The following is a 23,747-nucleotide window of genomic DNA, read 5'->3' as shown; positions in this document are numbered from 1 at the left end:
AGTGCTCACATCATGTGCTCATTAGCTCATTAGTTGGCTACAAAAACAGTAACCTGTTTAAGTCTTTATAGTAATATTCAGTGAAATCTTGTTTCCAAACACTATGATATTTTGTTACTGCATTTCCTTAAAAGAATGCGTATAATGCAGCAGGGTCAAACACTTTAGTTGTGGTCGAGTTCACATGGTTCATACTTTATGAGCTTGTGTTAAAAATAGCTCACCCAAAAGGTTAAAATTGAGTCCAATTTACTCTCACTTATGGTGTTCCAAACCCATATGTATGAAAGCCTGTTTCTACCTTGGATTTTTTTTAAGTAAGCCGTTTTCTGTGAAGGTGCGAGACTTCCGGTTCATTAGCCGCTGTAGGGAAATAACAAGAAGGATAGCTGGAAGCGAATGACACTGGAAGCCAGATACATTCAATTTACAAATGGCCGTGCCCGCTCTTACTGGAAAAATAAGGTGGATATCTTACAATTATGACTCTGTTTCTTTTATTTACGACTTTATATATCCCAACTACAATTTTGTATCTCACAATTCTGACCTTGCATCTCACTTTGTGACTTTATATTTCACTGTTTCAACTGTATTTCTCAGAGTGCACGTGTTTCTTATTTCAAACTTCCTCTCATAATTTATTTTCTTATCTTTTACTATGAGGTGGAATAGGTTTCCATACATATGACTTTCTTTCATGGAAGACTATTGTAGAATGTTTACAAAAATATATCACCATAAAAGCAGTATTATTTTAATAGAATTACCTAAAATTGAAGTAAAGCTGAAATAAAATACAATTATGAGATTAAAAAATAAATGAAACTTAGAAATGTTGCATTGGCAATTAAATGAAATAAGTTCAAGTTGAAGTATACTGAAATTACAAACAGGAAAAAAATGAATCCTTATTTGTAACATAAAAAACCCCCCACAAACTTAAACTTTAAAAGACTGTAATTCATATGAAAGCTGAGATGGCCTTTTCTGCTTATATTAAAGGAGTAAACATTGTGCTTTATTTATTGTATTATTTGCTTTTTGTTTAAATGATGTGACACCTTTCTTTCTTTCTTTCTTTCTGGCTGGTATTCCTCTATAAAGGATGCTCTCCAAATCAACAGAGCCAAGCCTGAAATGGCTAATACCTGTTTATCTGACAACCCTTTATTATTCCTGCCTTCCTTCTCTGCAGAGGCTTTAGTCTGTGAGCCTCTCTTTAACAGTCTAACTCAATTAGGAAGAGAACATAAAACAGCATGATACTTCACACAAAAATGATAACTCCAACCTGAAAGTATAAACAAGTTTTTTTCACTGTTTTCATCTGGAAAGTAAAGAACTGTTTTTCAAAGCTATGATATCATTACACTACATGATAACAGCAAATCATTTTAAGGATTCGGTTAAAGGCAGATTTAAAAATGGTACACATGTATGTACTTAAAAGCAGTTACACACATCTAAAGGCAGGAGAGAAAAATGCAATATGGGATCCTTCACATCAAGTCTTAAATGTTTAAAGACAAAGTATGCACTCAAACAGAAACCGTCAAGCAGTCCCAATATCAAAGTTACGTTAATGAATAATTGTTATATACTCTAATATTTAAAGTAACTATTTTGCTATTTTTAAATATTTTTTTATTGTAATTTATTTCCTTGATGCAAAAGCTGAATTTTTTTCATTATTCCTAAGTCTTCAGTCACACGTCTTAATATCTTGTGGAAACTGAGATACATTTTTTTCAGGATTCTAATGAAAAAGTAAGTACAAAAGTACAAGCATTTATTTAAAAAAAAAATTACATTAAAGAAGGCTTTACTGTCACTTTTGATCAATTTCCTAATTCCTGCTCCCCCTTTTTTTATAGCAATATATAAGAACGGTGCCTTTTGCCATACAAAAACTAATTTATTAATTATAATTTGTAGCCTGCGATGGCTGTATGTAACATAAACTGTAAAAATACTATTTCAGTTTTTTAATGACACATTTAATTCAGTGGTTCTTGCTGTTTCTTTGTAGTCATTTGTGAAAAATTCTAGCAATTTCGAAATGAAAACTGTTTTGGACTCACTCCTTCACTGATTTTATTTCAGTGTGGGTTAAATGAACCATAATGTCTATATGTCTTTTGTGTGCAGGATAAGGTGAATCAGAGTCAGATACATCATCATCACTAAAATACAGGTTGAAAATAAGCAGGCAGTTTCTATAAACTCTGTGCGTCTTTACCGTTGGTAAGCAATCTCTGTTAGCTCGGTGTCCAGCCCCATTAGGAAGGTCCTAACAATGATCAATGTGATGTATATGAGGGGAGAGTATAAGATCCCTGGAATAGGACATCGCTTTCTTCGTCTTGTCCTCCCAAATAAAACATGGCCAAAACCCCGGATATGGCAGTGAAGAATGCCCTCTCAACATTACTTCCACAAGCTAATTTTATGTGAAGTCCGAGATGTGTTTGAACACATCTTTACGTCATTGTTTCAAGGAAAGTGAAGGCTGCCATGTCGCATTCACCCGATCTGGAGTGGGCTCCTGTCAAAAGCTCTTGATGTTCAAGGTGTGTATTTTTCCTGCCTTCAGTTGAGATACATAATGTCTGGGCAGGAAAGAAGGGTAAAAACACACTCGCCAGACCCGACCCGTCCTGTTCTGTCTTTTAACAGACTGTAGATAATGAGTGTTCCGATTTTTAAACTGTCGGGATCAAGGCGAAGCTCTCATCTTTTCTGAATGCAGTAAATCATTTAAGAGCCTCATGGACAAAGTATTCACTTTCAGATGGTGCAGTTCAAATGAGCACAGTCTGTATTTTAACTCACCTTCATTAAAGCAACTGGGAAGACTTCACTTCAGAGTGTCCAAAATGGTCCAGTGATGTTCATTATGTAAGTTTGCGACTATTATCATGCGAGCTACGCAGAGGCATCACTAGACCAGGGTTGAAGCAGCTGAATCCTTTCAGGGTTATTTTAGTATTACTATAATATTTTATGATATAGTATGTTATTTATTCATATTTTTTACTAGCTTTCATTTTTAGATTTACAGTTTTTATTTTAGTTTTTATAGTTTTTAATAGTTTTAAACATTTTTTATTAGTTTTTAGCTTTAAAAATATTTATATTTAGCTTTATTTTAGTGTTAGTAATTTTAGTTCTTTAATGTTTAGATAAAGTCACATTGTATTATTTTTATATTTATAAATAGTGTCATATACTGGCAAATAAATCTAAATGCACAAATATTATAAATGCTATTAACATGCATTTAAGTTCCCCTCACTCCACAACAAATCCTCTGAATTTAATTGTATTCAGAACAGAACTGTATGTATAAAACAAACACAAATTATAGTGGCATTCATTATAAACAACATTTATTTTAGACGACAAGCCTAAACAGACTAATTTGTAGTGGAACTAAAACTTATGACTTATGGGAAATGTGCTATATGCTATACATACATTTGGGCTCACATAACTTTCTCATTCAACACAAATACAAATGTGCGTGTTTTGCGTGCTTGACATTAATTGCACTACATAAGTCACTTTGCAATATAAGTTGTAGCACATTTCAAATGGTTAAAAAAAATATTTATATTTCTGAAAAAGCAGTACTTTATTTCCAGGCAAGCTTTATAAGTTTCGGGGGATTTTTTACCTGATATTTAGATTTTGATTTTATTAAAGATTTATTTTTAGTTAACAAAAAAGATTTTTAATGGTTTTAGTTTATAATGTATTTACCAATAACAACACTGTTCTCGAAAACCCTGAATGTTAAAGGCACAAAGGTAAGAAAGTAAATTAACTTGACTCTACAGCCCTAGAAGGTCAAAATAAAATGCGTTATTATATATCAACTGACATGGAGTTGTGTTTTACAGCTTCACTTGGTCTAATAAAAACAATGATATCCTTTAGAGAGATGAACTCAAGACCTGTGTAGTCCCTTAGTGGAAAAAAACACTATGCCAACCAATGAGTCAGAGTTTGGCTGCTTAACTGTTAGGAATCAGAACTAATGATTTTCTCTATTAATGGCCATTCAGTTGACAGTAATGTCTCTTTTATTATTGGTCTAGTGCTACATATTACATTTTTTATTTACATGCATTTTTAGTCCTTGCAAAGTTTGGATTTCTAAAATATTTAAATGCAAATTCCGTTTAAATGTATAGATGTGAATAATGTATCATAATAAGAAAACATTTAAAACAACCAAAAAAAAATCAATTTTAAGTTTGATTAAAAACGTATTTTATATTCATAATTTATTTTGTGCTGAGGCAAGTGAAAATGTTGCAAAGGCAAGTAAAAGTCTGAACAAGCAGTAGAAACAAATCCTTAGAGCCCTGAATATTTAAAGCATATTTATTGTAGAATTTTGGGGGGGTCTGATTTTAGGGGTCCCATCCAGGGGTCCTGTACTGGCTGAGCAACTACATGAGGTGAATGTCAATGGACCGCTTTCTCCAGGTATTACAGACCTCCTTGTTTTGACCTGTATGTGCTGTATGTCAAGCAAGTACCCTGAAGGTTGTAGGCATTGACAAAGAGCCGGATCATTTTCTACTTTCACCCCCAGCTCACTTGACTCAAAGTTAATAAAATGGAAATGGTATGCGGGAAGTACTCTCCTCCACTGTACAAACACCATTCAGCAGTCAGGGAGACAGCTAGCTGACAAGCACAAACAGAACCCAGCGTCGTGCTTCCCGGTTTCCAAAGAGAGCTCACGTCACAGATGACCTTTCGCCGTACGGTTCGCCTCTTCTTCCGTTTATACATCATTAATCTCTCAATAGGCAGTGACACCGCAAACCTCAGCCGAAAGATTATTGTTTATTTTTTCTCACGCTGACTCCTAATTATCATCAGCTAATGACCGCGCCTTCCTCCATTTCAGATTTAATTAACACTCCAAAAAGAAAGAGAGGGCCAAATGTTTGCGTTAATCATCTGCATGGCACAGTAAAGGGGTCAGACTTGGCTGGGATCTATTTTTATGATTCTAGAAATACTAAATATGAGCATACTCTGGTGATTATCCAGCAATGAGGTGAACTGTGATAAATAAATAAACATTTTGAGAAGATGTGACATATATACAAATGGGTTCATGGCTGTGCCCTTTTCTGAACAACATTTCTAGTGTACGACTAGAAATAAATTATATTAGAAAAACAGTGTTTTTTCCCATATAATTTTGCAGTTAGGCCCAATTTACACATGCCTGTCTGCACTTTATACATTAATGTAATGAAAACGAATTTGCAACATGGCTTAGTTTGATTCTCAGTTCTGTGATTTAATGGAGTTAATATATGTGCAACATGTTTTAGAGAGAAATACAGCAATGTTATTATATATTATAGTATCCTTTTAGAGTTAATTATCTTAAAAACTATTTTTTATTTTAAATTTAAACATTACGAAAGTAATATTTCTTATTGTGTCAAATTTTATAGCAGTAACTGTAATTCAATGCTGCAACAAAGACTATATGATGCCTTTTAAAGCAACATTCAAACCAATGATAAACATTGATTTAATAACAAATTGTTTAGTGTCAGTAGGTGAGCGCACAGCCAGACCCACCCAAGCAGACAGGCCAAGATGCTTTCTTTACCTTGCTGTGTCATGGGAGTGCAGACGGTGCGAGTGAAAGCATGGAATGGAGTTTAATCTGTATGGACTCTGAATTAAGTCAAGTAGAATGGATTTGAGGAAGCAGCAGTGTGGAAGTCAAGCCTGTAGCTAAAACATGCAATGGAGTTTATTTTATTAGGGCATTCCTCAAGTGGAATGGATTTGACTGATGGCGCTCTAAAAAGTGAACAGACATATCTTGTATGTGGGTCTAATATCATTGGTCTTAAAAAGTACAATGCATACAATGGTTCAGACACCCATGGATTTAAGGCTTGTCAGTTTAAACATTAAAGTGATTTAAAACTATTAAAGCGGAAGGCGGAGCAAAAGAGTTCTCAAAGCGTTACTCAGCCGCTGTCATAATTAATATAATGGACCCATGCATTTCTTATTTTAATAATGTTAATAAAAGAAAATAGAGAATCACTCACTGCTCTCAACTAAGTAACTTCTGTAGTTTTAATGGATGTGTTTGTATATTTATAAGCAATATCTGAAGCATAAAGTTAGTTTTGTATATCTTACATATGCAGTGCTTAGAAAAATGACTCTGATAAACTTAAAGGAGTAGTTCACCTAAAGTATACTGTATATATATTTTTTAAATAAAAACACTTTAAAAACTGACATTTTCAAAATTTCCTCATGTGATCCACAGGTAAAACATGAGGGTGAGTAAATGACAGAATATCCATTTCTTAGTAAACTAATCCTTTAATATAGTGGTAACTAATTAAATATATATGTATATATGAAATATTATGAAAAATTATAATTTACATGAAAATATGTTGAAAACAACGAACTTTCAGGTTAATCTCTGTAAATGTAGGGTTTTAATTAGTTACCACTATATTAAAGGATTAGTTTACTAAGAAATTGATATTCTGTCATTTACTCACCCTCATGTTTTACCTGTGGATCACATGAGGAAATTTTTAAAATGTTTTTAAAGTGTTTTTATTTAAAATATATATATACAGTATACTTTAGGTGAACTACTCCTTTAAGTTTATCAGAGTCATTTTTCTAAGCACTGCATATGTAAGATATACAAAACTAACTTTATGCTTCAAAACTATTAAAGACATATAGATCTTGCTAACATATCAATTTATATCCATAGACAGTATGTCTTTAATTGTGATCACCAAGTTTCCGCAATGCTCCCATTACAATCCAGTTAGCAACATATGAAGGTCACTGGCTGTACACATAAGACCTGTTGAACAATCATTTAGAGCCTCTTAACTTCACTTAAGTCACTTACAGCTCTATTTTAGTAAATGCAGTGAGCTTTTCACATGCTAATGGTTGGCCACCTCCTGCCACAGACACCTACAAACATAGAAATGCTTAGAAATTATAATGTGAGCAACCTTGCACTGAATCATCATTAAGAGTAGGTTTGCAATTGTGGGGATGAGAGATTTTCTCCACCACAGGTGGTGGGGGGTGGGTACGTACTAGCTCCATTTCTTTCTGGCTGTGTGCGAAATCTTTGACTAAACGAGCTTTCAATTGATCGAGCTATTAAAATGGGCCAACGAGCCGCACCGGCTCACTGCCCAGCCAGTAGCACTTTGTATGGTAAGTAGCCTCCTGTTTCCTGCCTGCGCTTCAGCCAATAGATTTTTTTTGTGTGTGTGTTTCAAACCTTTATTTAATCTGAGCTGCTTCGACTCCTAGGCTGAGGATGTCACGCAGGTGGAAGGATAATGGAAAAAGAGCTGCCATATTGTAGAGAACCTGGGGCAATCTGGGGTTAAGAGAGGGTATCGCAGAAGTGGGCAGAAAAAGAAACGGTCTCATTACAGCAAGCAGCTAGTGGGCCTCCTGCTGCTTCAAATCCACAGTCTCACCTGCCAAAAAAACAGGAACCTTTTGGCCCGCAGAATCATCTCGTCTACATTTAACATCTCTATGTCTTGATCCTTTGGGGATTCGATGAAGCTCACAAGCAGCATTAGGAAGAGAAAGCATGAATTTGTCATTCGTCACATAAAAGCACACTGTGAAATGTGGTGTTATTACCTTAAGGTACTAATTCTACCTGACCTGACCCTTTAAAGGGATATTTCACCCACAAACGAAAATTCTGTCATCATGACCTTAACCTCAAGTTGTTCCAAACCTGTACAAGTTTCTTTCTTCTGTTGACCACAAAAGAAGATATTCTGAAGAATGCTGGTAACCAAACGGTTGACAGAAGCCACTGACTTCAACATTATGGAAAAAATACTATGGAAGTCAACAGCCACTGTCAACTGTCTATTTTTGTTGTGTTCAGCAGAATACAGAAACTTATGCATGTTTGAAACAAGTGCATAAATGATGACCATTTTCATTTTTGGGTGAAATATCCCTTTAAATCTCTCTGTCTTCCTATCACATGACTACCTATCTACCTGTCTATCTGGTCTATGTCTAAAAATGTATATCTATCTATCTATCTATCTATATATATATATATATATATATATCATCTGTCTACCTACCTATCATCTGTCTGTCTATCGATCAATCTGTCTATCTGTCTGTCTGTCTGTCTGGCTGGCTGGCTGGCATCTAACTCCATCTCACACACTAAGATCATGGGTATTTCATTCCCAAAGACTGAACAAACCAATAACAAGTATCAGCCAATTGCATAAATATAAAACTATAATATGCTAAATTCCCATATGGCATCTGAGACTAAATTAGCCACTTAATACCCACTTAATGCAGTTTTAATTGGAATTTTGTTGACCTATAGTGTGTCACCAGTCGAAACCCCGTGAGCAGTAAAAACCACACGTTATCTGACGCAGGCAAACACATCTGTGCTGCTCACCATTATAATGCATTCAAGATCGTTTCTGTACCCCGGGGCTGTAAGTATAGACCCCTACTGCTAGGAATGGCAGCAATAAACAGTCATAACTCCTTATCATTTTATTGTCTGTTATTGTGTGATTGCATTGAGGAGGGGCTCAGTGCCACAGCTGATGCAGAATGTTTTAAGCACACAAACAAATCCCCCCTCTCTGTTTCTCCATCCCATCTTTTGCCTCAACTCAAACCCACACATTCCTTTGTAATGAGAAGAAAATGAGGAAGCAGTTCCCAGAGCAAGCTGGTTTGAAGCTGCAGGCTGAACATTAGTAAAAGTGTTATGACTCTGCTGTCATTCCTCAGAGGAAAAAATAACCGGATGGAGGATTTCTTTTTTTTTTCTTTTTTCCTTTCTTTTCCTTTTTTAGGTAGTTACATAATAGCAGAATAGCAGACACCAAAGCCATTGACAAAAATATGCAAATTAAAGTAGTTCTTGCTGATATTGGAATATATTTTAATTAAAATTGATGTGTGAGTGGGTAAGGGGTCGGTTTTTGAAAATGTGCCAATAAAAAATGTCAAAAATTGACTTGTGAGGACATATGAAGCGGTTCTTATTATTTGAAATGAGCAAAATCATGTTTTGGTTTCCATCAACTAATGTCAACTAGTTTCTTTGAGTGTTAAGTTTAAGGTATTGTTAATATCATTATCTTAATTAGAAAATTATTTAATCTGTAAGAGGGTCTTCACTAAAAGTCTGTTTGAGTAAAGATACAGGTTTGAAAATATAGTAAAAGACGATATAAAGCCAAGATGTGAAGGCATTTTAAGTGGTCACAATCACAAACACCTAAAAAACACATCTGTGCTGCTCACCATTATTATGCATTCAAGACCCTTTTCTGTACCCCAGGGCTGTAAGCATAGACCCCTACTGCTAGGAACGGCAGCAATAAACAGTCATAACTCCTTATCATTTTATTGTCTGTTATTGTGTGAAATGAGTTTGGTTTAGATCTCGTAATGTAACAAGTTTAAGTGAGGGTTACATTTAGGTGTAATGTATAGTAAATATCATTGCTGTAATGTCAAAACCATTTGGTCTGTGAGGGGGTTCTTACTTTAGATGTCTGTGTGTATACATGCAGGTATGTGGGCAGGTCAAGAACAATCTAAATTACTCAAATAGGCTAGTATCATCCAAAATAATTTGCTGCAACTCATTAAACTAAGAAAGAGAACGGGGAAAAAAAACATTAGTCAAATTAAACGCACAACAAAAATATCCAAAACAACATTGTGACACGCACGACTTCCTAACAAAGGTAAAACAGCACCTCTCTGTGGACACACGAATGTTGATGCATCAAAATTCATGACGTGGATGTTTCTTGAATTATTCTGTGCAAGATTTGTTTTGATATCTAGACAGTAGAGTATATATATATATATATATATATATATATATATATATATATATATATATATATATATATATATAGCTTATATTCCACATATTGAGTACTGATATAGAGAACAAAATTCCCGCATCTATAGTTTTTTGGTGTGTGTGTGTGTGTGTGTGTGTGTGTGTGGCAGCATACAAGAGTTCACAAACACTCGTCCCATGGGAGCCTGTCGCCATGCACCACTTCTCTCATCTTAAAAAAAGAAACAAAAAGATTACCGTGTGTTTTACTAGTACCAGTTAAGCGCGTGCAGTAAGTAATCTCTAGTTGTTGTCAGCTGCAGTGCGGCATCGCTTGTCTATTTTTAAGAATAATATGTGCTGTGTGTATTAATATTTCATCGGCGCACAGTCAAATGCTTAAAGAGCCAGAAGACCTGAAACTAGCCTGGTTAAAATCCCATAAAGAGTTTCTGATATATAAACTCGGATGCGCGTGGAAGAGTCGCGCGCAATGAATAGAAATGTTACCTACTTTCAGCATCATGCATCTGCTTGAACTATACCAAAAACGCACTTATATAAATTAAAACGCTGGTCTTACCTCGCCGGAACATCCTGAAGGTGCGGTGATGATGCGCTGTACTTTATCCCACTGTGATAGTCAAAATAAGCGTCTCATCTTTAATAATCCGTGTCATAGGCTATGTGATAAAACTTTGATCTTTTTTAAAGATCTGCAAACGATCCACGCCAATTCTTAACTACTGACCCCTTGTCTCAGGTATCCGTTACGATGGTAAACAACATCGCCGACATGGAAGTCTTACAATCCCCGAGAGTTTTTTAGAGAGAGATGGCTCCGAGAGATGTCAGGCAAAAATGTTTCATATAAGCTTCAGTTAGCACTTATAACTGCCACAAGAACCTTTCAGATAGCCATAACAAGAGCATTTAAAGTTTTACAATATCAGACGATGTGACCACGAAGAAACGTTGTGGCATTATATACCACTCAAACGATGAGTCAAATGAGTGTTTCTGGTTAGAAACTGCGTTTGGATGCCAGAGATGCTCGGGTGGTTAACGGATGACAGGCGCCCGCGTCTCTTCACGAGTCGGAAAGCTGGAGCACTACGGGAGGGATGTGTAGAGGAGGGTATGTGCGATGCCCAATTCGTGAGAGAGCTATTCTTTTGATTCGGATCTTTTCAATGATTCAATTGAATGGCTCACGAGCTTCATAAAGATTCGAAAACCGAAAATTACAGCGAGAAGTAATTAATTGTAATAGTCTTATACATGTTTGTGACCTAAGGGTAGGCTATTACAGTTTGATCACAATGAATAAGAATTGGTTTTGGTATGGACAATTAAACCAACCTCAATCTCGCCACCAAAGTGTTCTTAGTTCCTCAAAGTGTAAAACACCCGGGAAGATAAGGCACAACAGACACAAGATATGAGGTTACCTTAACTTCGTCTTTATTCTCTTATATAAATGATAGCTATAAATAGGCATACAATAGGGGTGGTGTACCCCTTTCAGCCAGTAGAACATGGATTAAATATGTGTGTTATATAAAGCAAGAATATGTGTTATATATAAAATGGGTATTATCAGGAAATTCTGGACATATTGGGAATACATTTGGCAGAGAGGTACCTCAAAAGATAGAGAGAGGCAAAAGTACTGAGAGGGAACACAGAAGGGAAGAGAGAAAGCACAAGGGGAGAAAAGGGAGGGTATGAGAGGAAGAGAGAGCACAGCACGCACACACACTCACACACACACACACAATAATAAACAGCAATGCGTCCCCACATATGGCTCTCTTGGTATGTTTTATAGCAGGAAATATAAGACGAGGGGATGACACTGAGCCTGTGATTAAGCAATAACGCTGTGACGTATTCAAAGAATCTCTGAGAATTGTTCCTCTTGAAACATTCTTTAAAAAGAACAGTTTGAAAGAACCGATTAGCAGATTTGAGTCAGCATAGAGGCTACTAGTATACCAAAAGAAAGATTTAACTTTAACTTTAATTCTAAAAATTTTTCCATCCTGCTTTCACTTAAAACAGACCTGCATTTACAAGGAAATCTAATTTCTAAACCCTGTCATGTACAGTATACCTATATTTAAAGGACACACAGAAATAAATATGTATTATTATATTATAAATATCTAATTAGTATTGGTAAATAACATACATTTATAGTGTATCATGATTAATGTATTGTATTGCTTTATTTTTAGGATTTGCATTTCTCTGGCTGTACCCAATAAATCTGCCATGACAGCAACATCGGTTCTTCTTCACTGTGCCAAGTGGCTACAGTAAAAAGCCGTAAATCTCTGTGTCTGTATAAGGTGAGAGTGTTAATGTCCCTGCATGTCTCTGTGTTGGGCAAAGGGGTTAATGTCCCTATCCAGCATCATCTGACACAAGCACCTGTCACATCTGGATCACACAATCCAGAAAGTAGTAGGGTCAATCACAACGCTTTAATCTGGAGTAAAGAGGATAATGTTCCCCCTTTCCTCCCTCCCTCTCCCTCAGGGGACCTGGTATAGGATGGACACTGATAAATATAAATTGTTCTACCTCCCCGGTGGTGTCTTCCTATCTCCATTTTGGTTTATCTCTAACAGACAGAAAAGTGAGACTCCAGTTCAATCACATTGTACATCGTAATACATTTAACTACCAGAATACAAAAGACAATTTTATTTAATATGTTTACATTAACAATTTTATCAATATTTTGTTTATTAAAGCCAAGTATGAATCTCATCAAGTAAGTGTCATTTTTTTAATTATTTGGTTCATCAGTCATCAATGCTCTGTAAATATTGGTCACAGACACAGGGATTACTCACTAAAAACTCCCACAGGCCTGTTTTCAGGCCATTTTAAGTCTAATTTTGATGTAACTAAGTGATTATAAGAGGGTTTTTTTTTTTTTTTTTTTTTTTTTGCATGAACCAATCATAGCCTAACATAACCAATCAGATCCAATCATATCACGATGGAGGCATTGTCTCCTCTGATGTGATTTTTCCTCATTCATTCTCAATTACCCCCCACCAAACTCACCTCACACTTAGGAGGGCCTGTTAAAACACAATGGGCTCAGGGGAGGCGAGAGAGAAGCAGACTCTCACTGTTACTTTACCTGCTAATGTCGCTGTTAGGAAAAAAATTCTTTAGAAAAACTAGTGATTTATACACTTTTTAAAGTTATATTTTGTAATAGTGGTGTTGTTTTATTTTTGTACTGCAATCTTTTTTCCCGCATCCAATATTTTGAGACATTGCCTGCCTTGCCTACAAGGAAGAAAAGCCCCCGATATATTTATATAATCATGGTAATTTATAGTCCTTCACTGGAAAACAGACACTTGAATTACAAGCATGTGACATGCATGAAAATACCAAACAACATTGCGTGAGAGGAGTAGTCATGCAGTCTGTGCCTGTCCTCCCAAAGGAACCTGTTCAACTGACACACAATATTGTTTGTCTCTGGGAGGTGCAGCAACACACCCGTTGTTTTAAAGTGCTGATGGAGACATTTGGAAACTGGTCACACACCAGGGCACTAAGAACTGTGAACTCAGTAGGGATGTCTGATGTTGATGTTGAGTCCAGTCTGTACCTTCACTTGTTTTGAAAACCTTGGAATATTGTTGAGTTTACCATCTGAATTTAAAAGCACTTTATTTGTTATTTGTTTGGTTGTTTTGTTTGGTTGCCCTTGCTGTTATTGCTAATTCCTCATTAGAGTTACAGTTTACATTAAAACTCATCCCACACTATTGATTCTTCTTACATCGAAAGAGGCACCCAAGTCATAGGTGACCAAAATATCAGAGAGACTTGTGATTTGGCTCTTTTGACTTGTTATTTCAATGTTAATTCAAAAATGTATTCATTTTTCTTTCTCGGTACTCTGAAAAAAGTTTGTATAGCTTTATAAGGCAATAAACATGACAAGTAAGGTAGATCCCATTCTTCCACTGGTTTAAGTCTTAAATCTCTCTCACAAAAAAAAAAAAAAAAAAAAAAAATTTAAACTACCAAACTACTAATGTTATTTAATCTTAAAGTTAGTCTCACAGTTCCTTATTATACACAAAGAAGAAGTAGGTTTGGACTCTAGAGGCTTAAGGTTTGGATTCGGACTGCAGGAATGTGTTCACTTTCAGGTTAATTGTATTACAAAGCTTTTGAGGAATTGTTAGAGATTTGGACAAGTCATAAATATTATTGGAACAAGCAACTCCTATAGGGCCAGTGAGCTTTTAAAAAATTTGAAGAAAATGGGATTATTGCTTGCTGTTCTGTGAGGTTGTTACATGGTTAATCATATTTTAAGCATATAATAATTATCGGCTTAAAAACCACAAATAATTAGGCAAGAAAACATAATTATGTTGTTTTGAACTTGAAGCTGGTTAGCACTGTGAATATGACTTCCAGTCCTGGCAGATAAGTGATCAGCTTGATGGGGTTTTGACCTTTTGGTGACCTTTCGTTGACCATCCCACAAACTCCTGCCTCGTAACGAACGGTTTGTACTCTGCCTTCCTAATATCCAAGTCTGAAGCTTAGATCTCGACCTTTTCAACAGATGGGCTCCTGCCTTCAGTCTCCTTGCCAAATTATGCAATCCCTCCTTTCTGAGGGAAAAAATATGAGTCATTCTGTGAACTTCAACGACTGGTGCACTTTTAGCTACAGCACATGTGTTGTGCGGTCCGTGGGAGTCCCGCTCAACTCTGCCAAGGTTACAGGCATCGGTAACACACCACCCAACAGAAATGTCAGTCAATATGCATGTGCCATGTACACAGAGTATCCCTAAGAGTATGTGAGAGAGACTGACAGATAGACAGACAGACAGACAGATAGAAAGATAGATAGTCAGGCATATGGCCACATTTGTAAACACATCAGCTCCTTTCTCTCATATCGCAGTCACACACAAAAGCTCTGACACATGAGGAAGGTGCGAGAGCTCTCCCACCACTGATGGTGTGGATGCAGGAAGAGGTGAGAGATCAGTCCTAATTGCCAGAGAAAGAGGGATAATGAATATAGAGGGAGATGGATCTGGCTGCTGACGACGCTGGTTTTTGTGACTCACGGGACATGGAGATTCTCTCTCCTGCTGAACTTTGAATGCTACCAGAGGGGCATGCCACATTATTAAGTACGAAGGCCATAAGCACATCTTGCTGCATTACTAAATAGCTTTTTGTTTTGCAATCTTATTTTAAATAAAGGTCAGTGTGATGTGAAACTCAGCAAATGCATTTAAATGTATTTCTTATTTTATGCTGCATGTGTTCCTGACAGATTTACGAATGTGATTACAGGATTGGAAATAGGAACCGAATTTAAGTGGCTGGAGGTCAAATAGGATGGCAAAATTACAGTCAGTGCTTGTTGTATATGTTTAGGTTTGTCTGTGGAACCTTGAATCATTGTGTCACAATTTAGTCCAACACTGTTCTTATCAGAAGAGGAGGGAGAGAGTAGAAAATTCTTGTTATTTGAGAGACAGAACAGAAAGTGTGCAGTACCAGGCTGCATATTAATAAAACAAAGAGGTAGGAAAACAATCGCATTTTCTAGAGGTTTGTTTTTCAGGTATCACTCTACTGCAGCCAAGACTGTGTGTGCATACAAACTGTTTTATTATGTATTGGATTAATACAGGAATGCTTTCTGAATTCATAATTTGTAATTTTACAATAAAGTTCAACTTATTAACATTAGGTAAACCATTTGGTATCATTACCTAACAGTAAATATTTTATATAATGTTCTATGCTAATGTTAAATTCTTTATTAATATGCTTCAGTGTCTCAGCTTGTTGATGTATTATGAATTAACAATAGTAGGTAGCCTATTTTTTTAATTCGCATTTACCTAGATGAAATAATATTTATGGAAAAGCAACAATATAATGCTTAAATAGTTGAAACATAAAACTACAAGTTAGTTGGTACTTTTACACACAACTTTTCTGTGTTGGCCTTTGCATGAATCGTTGGCTGCCAGGGTTGTGTACGTACATGTGGGGTTGGCCTTTACAAAACTGGTGTGTGGTGTGTGTTCGTTTTGGTGCTTTCAAATATCAAAATCATGTGGCAAAAAGCGCTTAGTGCACCTTGAAGTTTTGTATGTTTCCAACAAAAATGTGTAGTAGTTTTCAGCAATTGAAGCTGTGTCTATAAAATCAAACAAAAGTCAACAATTTTTTACTGAAAAGAGCATACTTTAGGTTGGAATGTAATTTTGAATACGTCACTGCTGCCATGATAACCATGTTTGGTTTGCTAAGAGTGACGTTTGCTATCCACATCTCTGAAAATCACATGGATTTAATAGTTTGTTTTTCCTCCAAATTCCAAACTCAAGTTTAAGCATTTTCTTCTCCCACTTCCAGTCGCCTAGTCCACCTTAAGTTCACCTTAAACACTGCATGTCAGGCACATCAAATTCTCCTGACATGTAACTCTGCACACGCAAACAAACTTTGGCCTGTCAAACTGGAAAAATATGCTTTGCTGCTGTATTACTTTCCTGTCATGTTTCAGTCTGTGTTGACCTGCCAGTTGCTCCTGCATCATCACTGAAGATGGTCCATCTGAATTATGCATTCAGCTTGACACACTGTCACCCAAGTGCACACACACATAGAATAGCTCTCCTAAAGCTGTGGTCATAATAAAAATGTGCCTATACATCTGTGATTTTATTGTAAACTAAAAATTTTAAAGGAAAACTGAAAGTACAAAAATTAAAGCTAAGTCATACATTTTATAAATACTTTAATAGTATATAATAACACTAAAATATACAGAAGAAGAAAAAAATGAAAAAAACATCTTGAGATTAGTCAAGTCAAGACACGTCTGCTTTATTGTCAATTCTTCCACATGTACAGTACATACATAGAGAGAATCGAAACTGCGTTACTCTCAGACCCCCGGTGCACACAGATAAGATTAACATTAAAGCCTAAAAATCTAGATCAAAATATAAAATGTAGATACAACTATAAAATAAGGGAATGTTAAAAAAAGACATATAATAAAATAAAAAATAAAGTTAAATAAAGCAGAGCAAGGCAAAAGGCAGATAGAGTGCAAATCAGTGAAGTGAACAACAGTGCAGATATAAGATTATTTAGTGCAAAAACAAAAGCTTATTAAGTCTGATTAAAGTGGCAAAGGGCTCAGGAGCAGTTATTTTGTTTAACTGACTGATGAGGTAGTGGAATGATGTCAGCTCCATGGAGAATGAGGTATTGAGCAGACCAATGCTGCACAAAGTGACTGGTGCATGTCATTGTATATTTGGGGGGGGGGGGGTTCATAGTTCAGTGGTGCCTTGGGCAGAAGAGGGGAGGGGGGGCAAGTTCGGGAGCGAGTTCAGCTCATTAAAAACATTATGAGATTAAACTCATTAAATTTCCCCAAAAAAATTCAAATAAAATGTTGTGAATAAACTCATATTTAGTAAATCAAGTAGCTGTGTTTTGAGAAAAAAAAAACTTAAAATTAAAGCCAAAAATAAATGTTGAGAACAAACTCATTATATTACGAGAATAAAGTTATAAAGTTGAAATATAATGCTGAGAATAAACAGTGTAATGTTCATTTTATCTCGTTGGACAGTCAGTATCTACAGTGGCGCAGGTCTCATTTAAGATGCGAAAAAGTTCTCTCTTTCTTGCTTTGTGACCCTGTCACACCTTCTTTCCATCCGTAGCATTCCTGGCCCTCGGGCGGTTGCACTGATACCGCGACCTTGTGTGAGTGTTTAGTCAGCTGGGTTGTTTGCTGGAAGCTCTGTGACCGTGTGAATTTCTGATTCACCCCACAGCCCACCATGTGTGTGAAGGGATGGCGGCCAGCTCACGACCCAAAACCCAACAGCAGGCACAGAGGGCTGGACTGAGAAGGATCGCGTGTCCCATTTCTCTGTCGCTTTTCGCCAGCACAAGCCCAGTTGACACACTTATCGCCATATGGGCCATGTAGAAGCTGAGCAGAAGTGCAGAAAAAGAAGTGTCTGAACTCGGATTTGAATCATTACAGACTGGATGAGAAGGTTATTCAGTGATTTTTTTACATCACTTTGTCTTTATCAAGAAAATGTGTTCATTTGAAGACCCAGATTTGATCTATAATCACCATTATCAGCAATAGACAATATCTGAAAGACCCCATGACTTTTCCGTAGTTCCGAATAAACTACATAAGGGTTGAGGATGATGAATTTGCATATATAACACTGTATTCATTTTTAACTTAAGGGTGTAGAAAGTGTGGAATTCACACTACGTCATATATCCATGGTTGTCAAGACAGGAAGCCAGGGTCTTCAAAGAAAAACAGTAGTTGAGGGGGTGAATAAAAATAAGATATTTCTAAAACTTGAGCTGATTTGTCTCATTTTGACACTTATCTAGTCTTATTTTTAGTCATCTTGTGGCCCCCTCTGTAAGTTTGCTGAGGCCCCCTGTTGGATCCCCATTGAGAAATAAGCTTTTTGAGTTAAAAACATATATATATAGAGAGAGAGAGAGAGAGAGAGAGAGAGAGAGAGAGAGCAGGTGCTAAATATATATTTATTATTTAATTTTTATGAAATAATATATTATATTTATATTTTATCAGTCTCGTTTTAGATAATATATATTATATTTTTTATATTATGTCACTTTTTTCTCAGAATTGTGAGGTATAAACTCCCAGTTACGAGATATAAAGCGCGATGTAAAGTCTCAATTGCATGTTATGAGGTCAGAATTGTGAGACATATACAGTCTTGTTCAAAATAATAGCAGTACAATGTGACTAACCAGAATAATCAAGGTTTTTAGTATATTTTTTATTGCTGCGTGGCAAACAAGTTACCAGTAGGTTCAGTAGATTCTCAGAAAACAAACAAGACCCAGCATTCATGATATGCACGCTCTTAAGGCTGTGCAATTGGGCAATTAGTTGAAAGGGGTGTGTTCAAAAAAATAGCAGTGTCTACCTTTGACTGTACAAACTCAAAACTATTTTGTACAAACATTTTTTTTTCTGGGATTTAGCAATCCTGTGAATCACTAAACTAATATTTAGTTGTATGACCACAGTTTTTTAAAACTGCTTGACATCTGTGTGGCATGGAGTCAACCAACTTGTGGCACCTCTCAGCTGTTATTCCACTCCATGATTCTTTAACAACATTCCACAATTCATTCACATTTCTTGGTTTTGCTTCAGAAACAGCATTTTTGATATCACCCCACAAGTTCTCAATTGGATTAAGGTCTGGAGATTGGGCTGGCCACTCCATAACATTAATTTTGTTGGTTTGGAACCAAGACTTTGCCCGTTTACTAGTGTGTTTTGGGTCATTGTCTTGTTGAAACAACCATTTCAAGGGCATGTCCTCTTCAGCATAGGGAAACATGACCTCTTCAAGTATTTTAACATATGCAAACTGATCCATGATCCCTGGTATGCGATAAATAGGCCCAACACCATAGTAGGAGAAACATGCCCATATCATGATGCTTGCACCTCCATGCTTCACTGTCTTCACTGTGTACTGTGGCTTGAATTCAGAGTTTGGGGGTCGTCTCACAAACTGCCTGTGGCCCTTGGACCCAAAAAGAACAATTTTACTCTCATCAGTCCACAAAATGTTCCTCCATTTCTCTTTAGGCCAGTTGATGTGTTCTTTGGCAAATTGTAACCTCTTCTGCACATGCCTTTTTTTTAACAGAGGGACTTTGCGGGGGATTCTTGAAAATAGATTAGCTTCACACAGACGTCTTCTAACTGTCAAAGTACTTACAGGTAACTCCAGACTGTCTTTGATCATCCTGGAGGTGATCATTGGCTGAGCCTTTGCCATTCTGGTTATTCTTCTATCCATTTTGATGGTTGTCTTCCGTTTTCTTCCACGTCTCTCTGGTTTTGCTCTCCATTTTAAGGCATTGGAGATCATTTTAGCTGAACAGCCTATCATTTTTTGCACCTCTTTATAGGTTTTCCCCTCTCTAATCAACTTTTTAATCAAAGTACGCTGTTCTTCTGAACAATGTCTTGAACGACCCATTTTCATCAGCTTTCAAATGCATGTTCAACAAGTGTTGGCTTCATCCTTAAATAGGGGCCACCTGATTCACACCTGTTTCTTCACAAAATTGATGACCTCAGTGATTGAATGCCACACTGCTATTTTTTTGAACACACCCCTTTCAACTAATTCAACTAATTGCCCAATTGCACAGCCTTAAGAGCGTGCATATCATGAATGCTGGGTCTCATTTGTTTTCTGAGAATCTACTGAACCTACTGGTAACTTGTTTGCCACGTAGCAATAAAAAAAAATACGAAAAACCTTGATTATTCTGGTTAGTCACATTGTACTGCTATTATTTTGAACAAGACTGTATATAAGTATATATCTTGAAATTATTTAATCTTGAAAGATTTAAACTCTCAATTTTAAGTGTCTCTTTGGACTTCATGACTCGCAATTGCAGGTTTATATCTCACAATTCTGAGAAAAGAAGTCAGAATTGCAAGATGTAAGCTCACAATTGCAAGAAAAAAACAACAATTGTGAGATAAAGAGTTGCAGTTACCTTTTTTATGTTTTATTTAGTGGCAGAACTGGGCTTCCATAAAATAGTGTACTATATATATATATATATATATATATATATATATATATATATATATATATATTCAGATTTGATTTCCCAAAGAAAGTTTTTACTACTCGCCCTATATATTTGCTAGTGTGTTCTAGGTGGTTGCCAAGATGTAGCTATGCGGTTGCAAATATATTTTAAGTGAATGTTGGTGCATTGCTATGCGGTTTCATGGGAGTTTTGAGTAAGTTGCTATGTAACGTTCTGAGTGATTATTATAATGTTAATATGTGGGTGTTAGATAGTTCTGTGTGGTTTCTTACTGACTGAAGTTAAAAAGCCCACCACCATTTCTCTGTGGTATTTTGACCCAAATAGATATGCCTAGGATCCTCCTTCAGTGCAAGTTTATATTTTGTATTCAGCTTTATTGTCTGCCAGGCAAAAAATGTCAGTCCAATTATTTAGAACAAAATAATAGAAATAGCTCCTCAGCAAGCTGTGCAATTTCATGAAAACAAAGAGTTGGCAGGAGTCTGTTCAGATGGGTGTTTACACTGTGTGCTAAAAAGACAAGATATTGGAGTCTTTGTAGTAGCCAAACAAAGTTTTGATGTTAAACGCCTTCTGATGTTCTCTGTTTAATTCAGCGTAATTACATTGCGGTCTCAGACAGCTGTGACACTGTGTTTGTTTGGGTGTGCAACAGTGATGTAAATAGACTACATATAAATAGCGCAATGACACATCTATCGTCAAGGTTATCACTCATTTTTGTATCCTTTTGTTGTTGTACTTTGTGCTTTAGTCGTTTACTTTTAGACTATTTAAGGAAACTCTGAAATGGTCCACTGCTAGTCACTGAGCAGGTGTGTTCTTGGCCTTGACATGATATTAAATGATCAACATTTAAATGTTTTATACAGTATGCAACTCATGAAACATTATTTTTAATCAGAGAGAGTTTTTGCCATGATTGAAGCCAAATAAAACTCCATGAGTCCTGTCTAAAGGGAATCCATCATGGAAGAATGTAGGATGAGGTCAGGAAAGGTCTTAGATTTCGATGCAACCTTGTATACTTATGTAGGCTGTGTTATGTAAAAACTTAATTTCTATCCCTCTTTCAAATGCTCTCTCTCTCACACACTCATACACAGTATGTCAATATAATTAACATTTTCTGTTTTCATAAATCACACTGACAGCAGCGTTCCCATCACACCTGAATGCAGCGGCCCAGATACATTACTTCTTTTCGATTCCATCGTCACTTCTCTGTTCAGCTCTTTGCATCACTTCCTCAAACGTTTGTTATAACAGAATTTGCTCTTCCTCTGTGTCATTTTGTTGGTTTCCAATCTTGCATATCCAGTCTTGTCTGTGCTCAGACGTTCAGTAGAGTTGTCTTTCACCGACAGCGTTCTTGTGGCAGAGGTGATGTATTGAGCTGTCTATCCATTGTGAATCTTTCAGAACTCATCTCTGGGCTGAGCTTCACACATACTTGATAAACACCTCTGCTTGGATTGTAACGAGGGCGGCTGTTGATTAAAACATTCACATTTCTTCCACAGTTAACACAATAACACATTCAGCTATTTAAACAAATTAAAATAAATAAGCATATGTGTAGGCTATTTACGAGTCTCGCATAATAAAAAAGATCCTGTTTATTCTTGAAAATGTATTTTAATGCACTGGAAATAACACTGAATTAACTGCAAATCTTCACAGCATATAATTGTAAGTGTAAAGATTTGGATAAAAAAGTAATGAATGATGCTAGCTTGCGTTTATGGTTATTGCACGTTCATTCTTCCATTGATGCTTTTTCCTGAGCTGTTATTATTCACTGGCGCCACAAAATTGCTGAATCCGACAATCACAAATAGTTCACCGCAACAGTGTAGGGTTACTCCCGAACGAGTGATTCTAATGAGCTGAATCTTTTTTAATTGATTCAAAAATACATAGCGCGACCAGTGTAGTCAGATTCTCAAATGAATGACTGAGTCGATTCCATTTAGTCAATCCAACACAAATTTACTTTTAAACATTAAATAAATGATTCATAAAGAGCCTTCTTCTATGATGTACTGATAAATGGCTAAGGCCTTTTTCGTGCGTGAGGCACCTGAGCTGTCAAGTGCATCGCAACTTGCGCTGTCCACACAACAGAATGAAAAAAAAGAATTACAAAAAAGCCAACAGTTTGATAAAGCCTCAACCATGACACATCTATTTTAAATGGTGATTTTATTGCTAGTCTTGTTTATTCTTGTTGATTCCTAGGTGTAGCATCTGTCCTGTCACACCTTTAATTCCTGTTAACACTTAACATAAACACATAAACATACAGCAGAGCAGATGGAACAGCAAATTACATTCTCAACTTCCTCTGCTCTTAAGCTCAGTGTGCCAAAAGCAACTCCTGGATTAATTTTACACATGCAAAAATGGTAGAGAAAGAGAGTAGCGTATGGGATTTAACAATTCTGTTTTGAGAGTTAGCATGCAGAGTGTAGAGGTTGGTGTGATTGATTATGCAAATGCAACTAATTTCTTATCTATAAAATATGTACTTAAGTATGTATTGACTTGAATGCTTTAACAAAAGTCGTTGGGGAATATCTTGATTCTGCCTCTGTTTCCTAAAGTTTCTTACTAAAACTGTCTAATGTTTTGCATGAAACAGGAAAAGCTATAATAGGGTTTTGGTCAACCTGTTAATTCTATCTTTCCATGCTCCTACAAAGAAAATAAAAGAATGCAATGACTGGCAATTGACTGAGAGATCGATCATACCGTTCAAACTTATTGATTAAAGGCCAGTGTAGATTATTAACTATGTCAGCTAATGTTGCATCTTGTGATTTATAGGTGAGAAGATGTCTTCGGACAATAAGAGCTGAACTGTGGGCAGGGTCATCATACAAAATGAAGCTGACATGGAAAACAGTTGGTTGGAACACTGTACACTGTGAGGTTTTTGTTTGTTTGTTTGTTTTATGCCTGTATGCCATCCCTCCTTCATCTATCTGTCTGCATGCTCATTAGTCTGTCTGTTTCCCTGTCTATCTTCCAATTCCTCATTTGTTACATCTCACCACCCAGTTGCTCTTTCTCTCCCCCTCCTATTTTCTTCCTGACATTCTCAA

At 36.2% G+C, this 23,747-nt stretch overlaps 1 protein-coding gene across 1 annotated transcript in view; it reads right to left on the bottom strand.

Annotated features, from left to right (window-relative positions):
- The window catches only part of LOC113054482 (reticulon-4 receptor-like 1), a 94,356-nt gene extending 83,304 nt beyond the window's left edge, over positions 1-11,052 (bottom strand). Inside the window, exon 1 of the mRNA XM_026220065.1 lies at positions 10,509-11,052. Coding sequence (XP_026075850.1) covers positions 10,509-10,521 — 13 coding nt within the window. The 5' untranslated portion in view covers positions 10,522-11,052. The remainder of the gene's footprint in view (positions 1-10,508) is intronic.
- Positions 11,053-23,747: the final 12,695 nt, after the last annotated feature.

Source organism: Carassius auratus, chromosome 35, assembly GCF_003368295.1.
Source record: "Carassius auratus strain Wakin chromosome 35, ASM336829v1, whole genome shotgun sequence".
Classification (NCBI taxonomy): Eukaryota; Metazoa; Chordata; class Actinopteri; order Cypriniformes; family Cyprinidae; genus Carassius; species Carassius auratus.
Note: the sequence above shows the minus strand (reverse complement) of the source record. Positions and strands in the feature narration are given on the sequence as shown.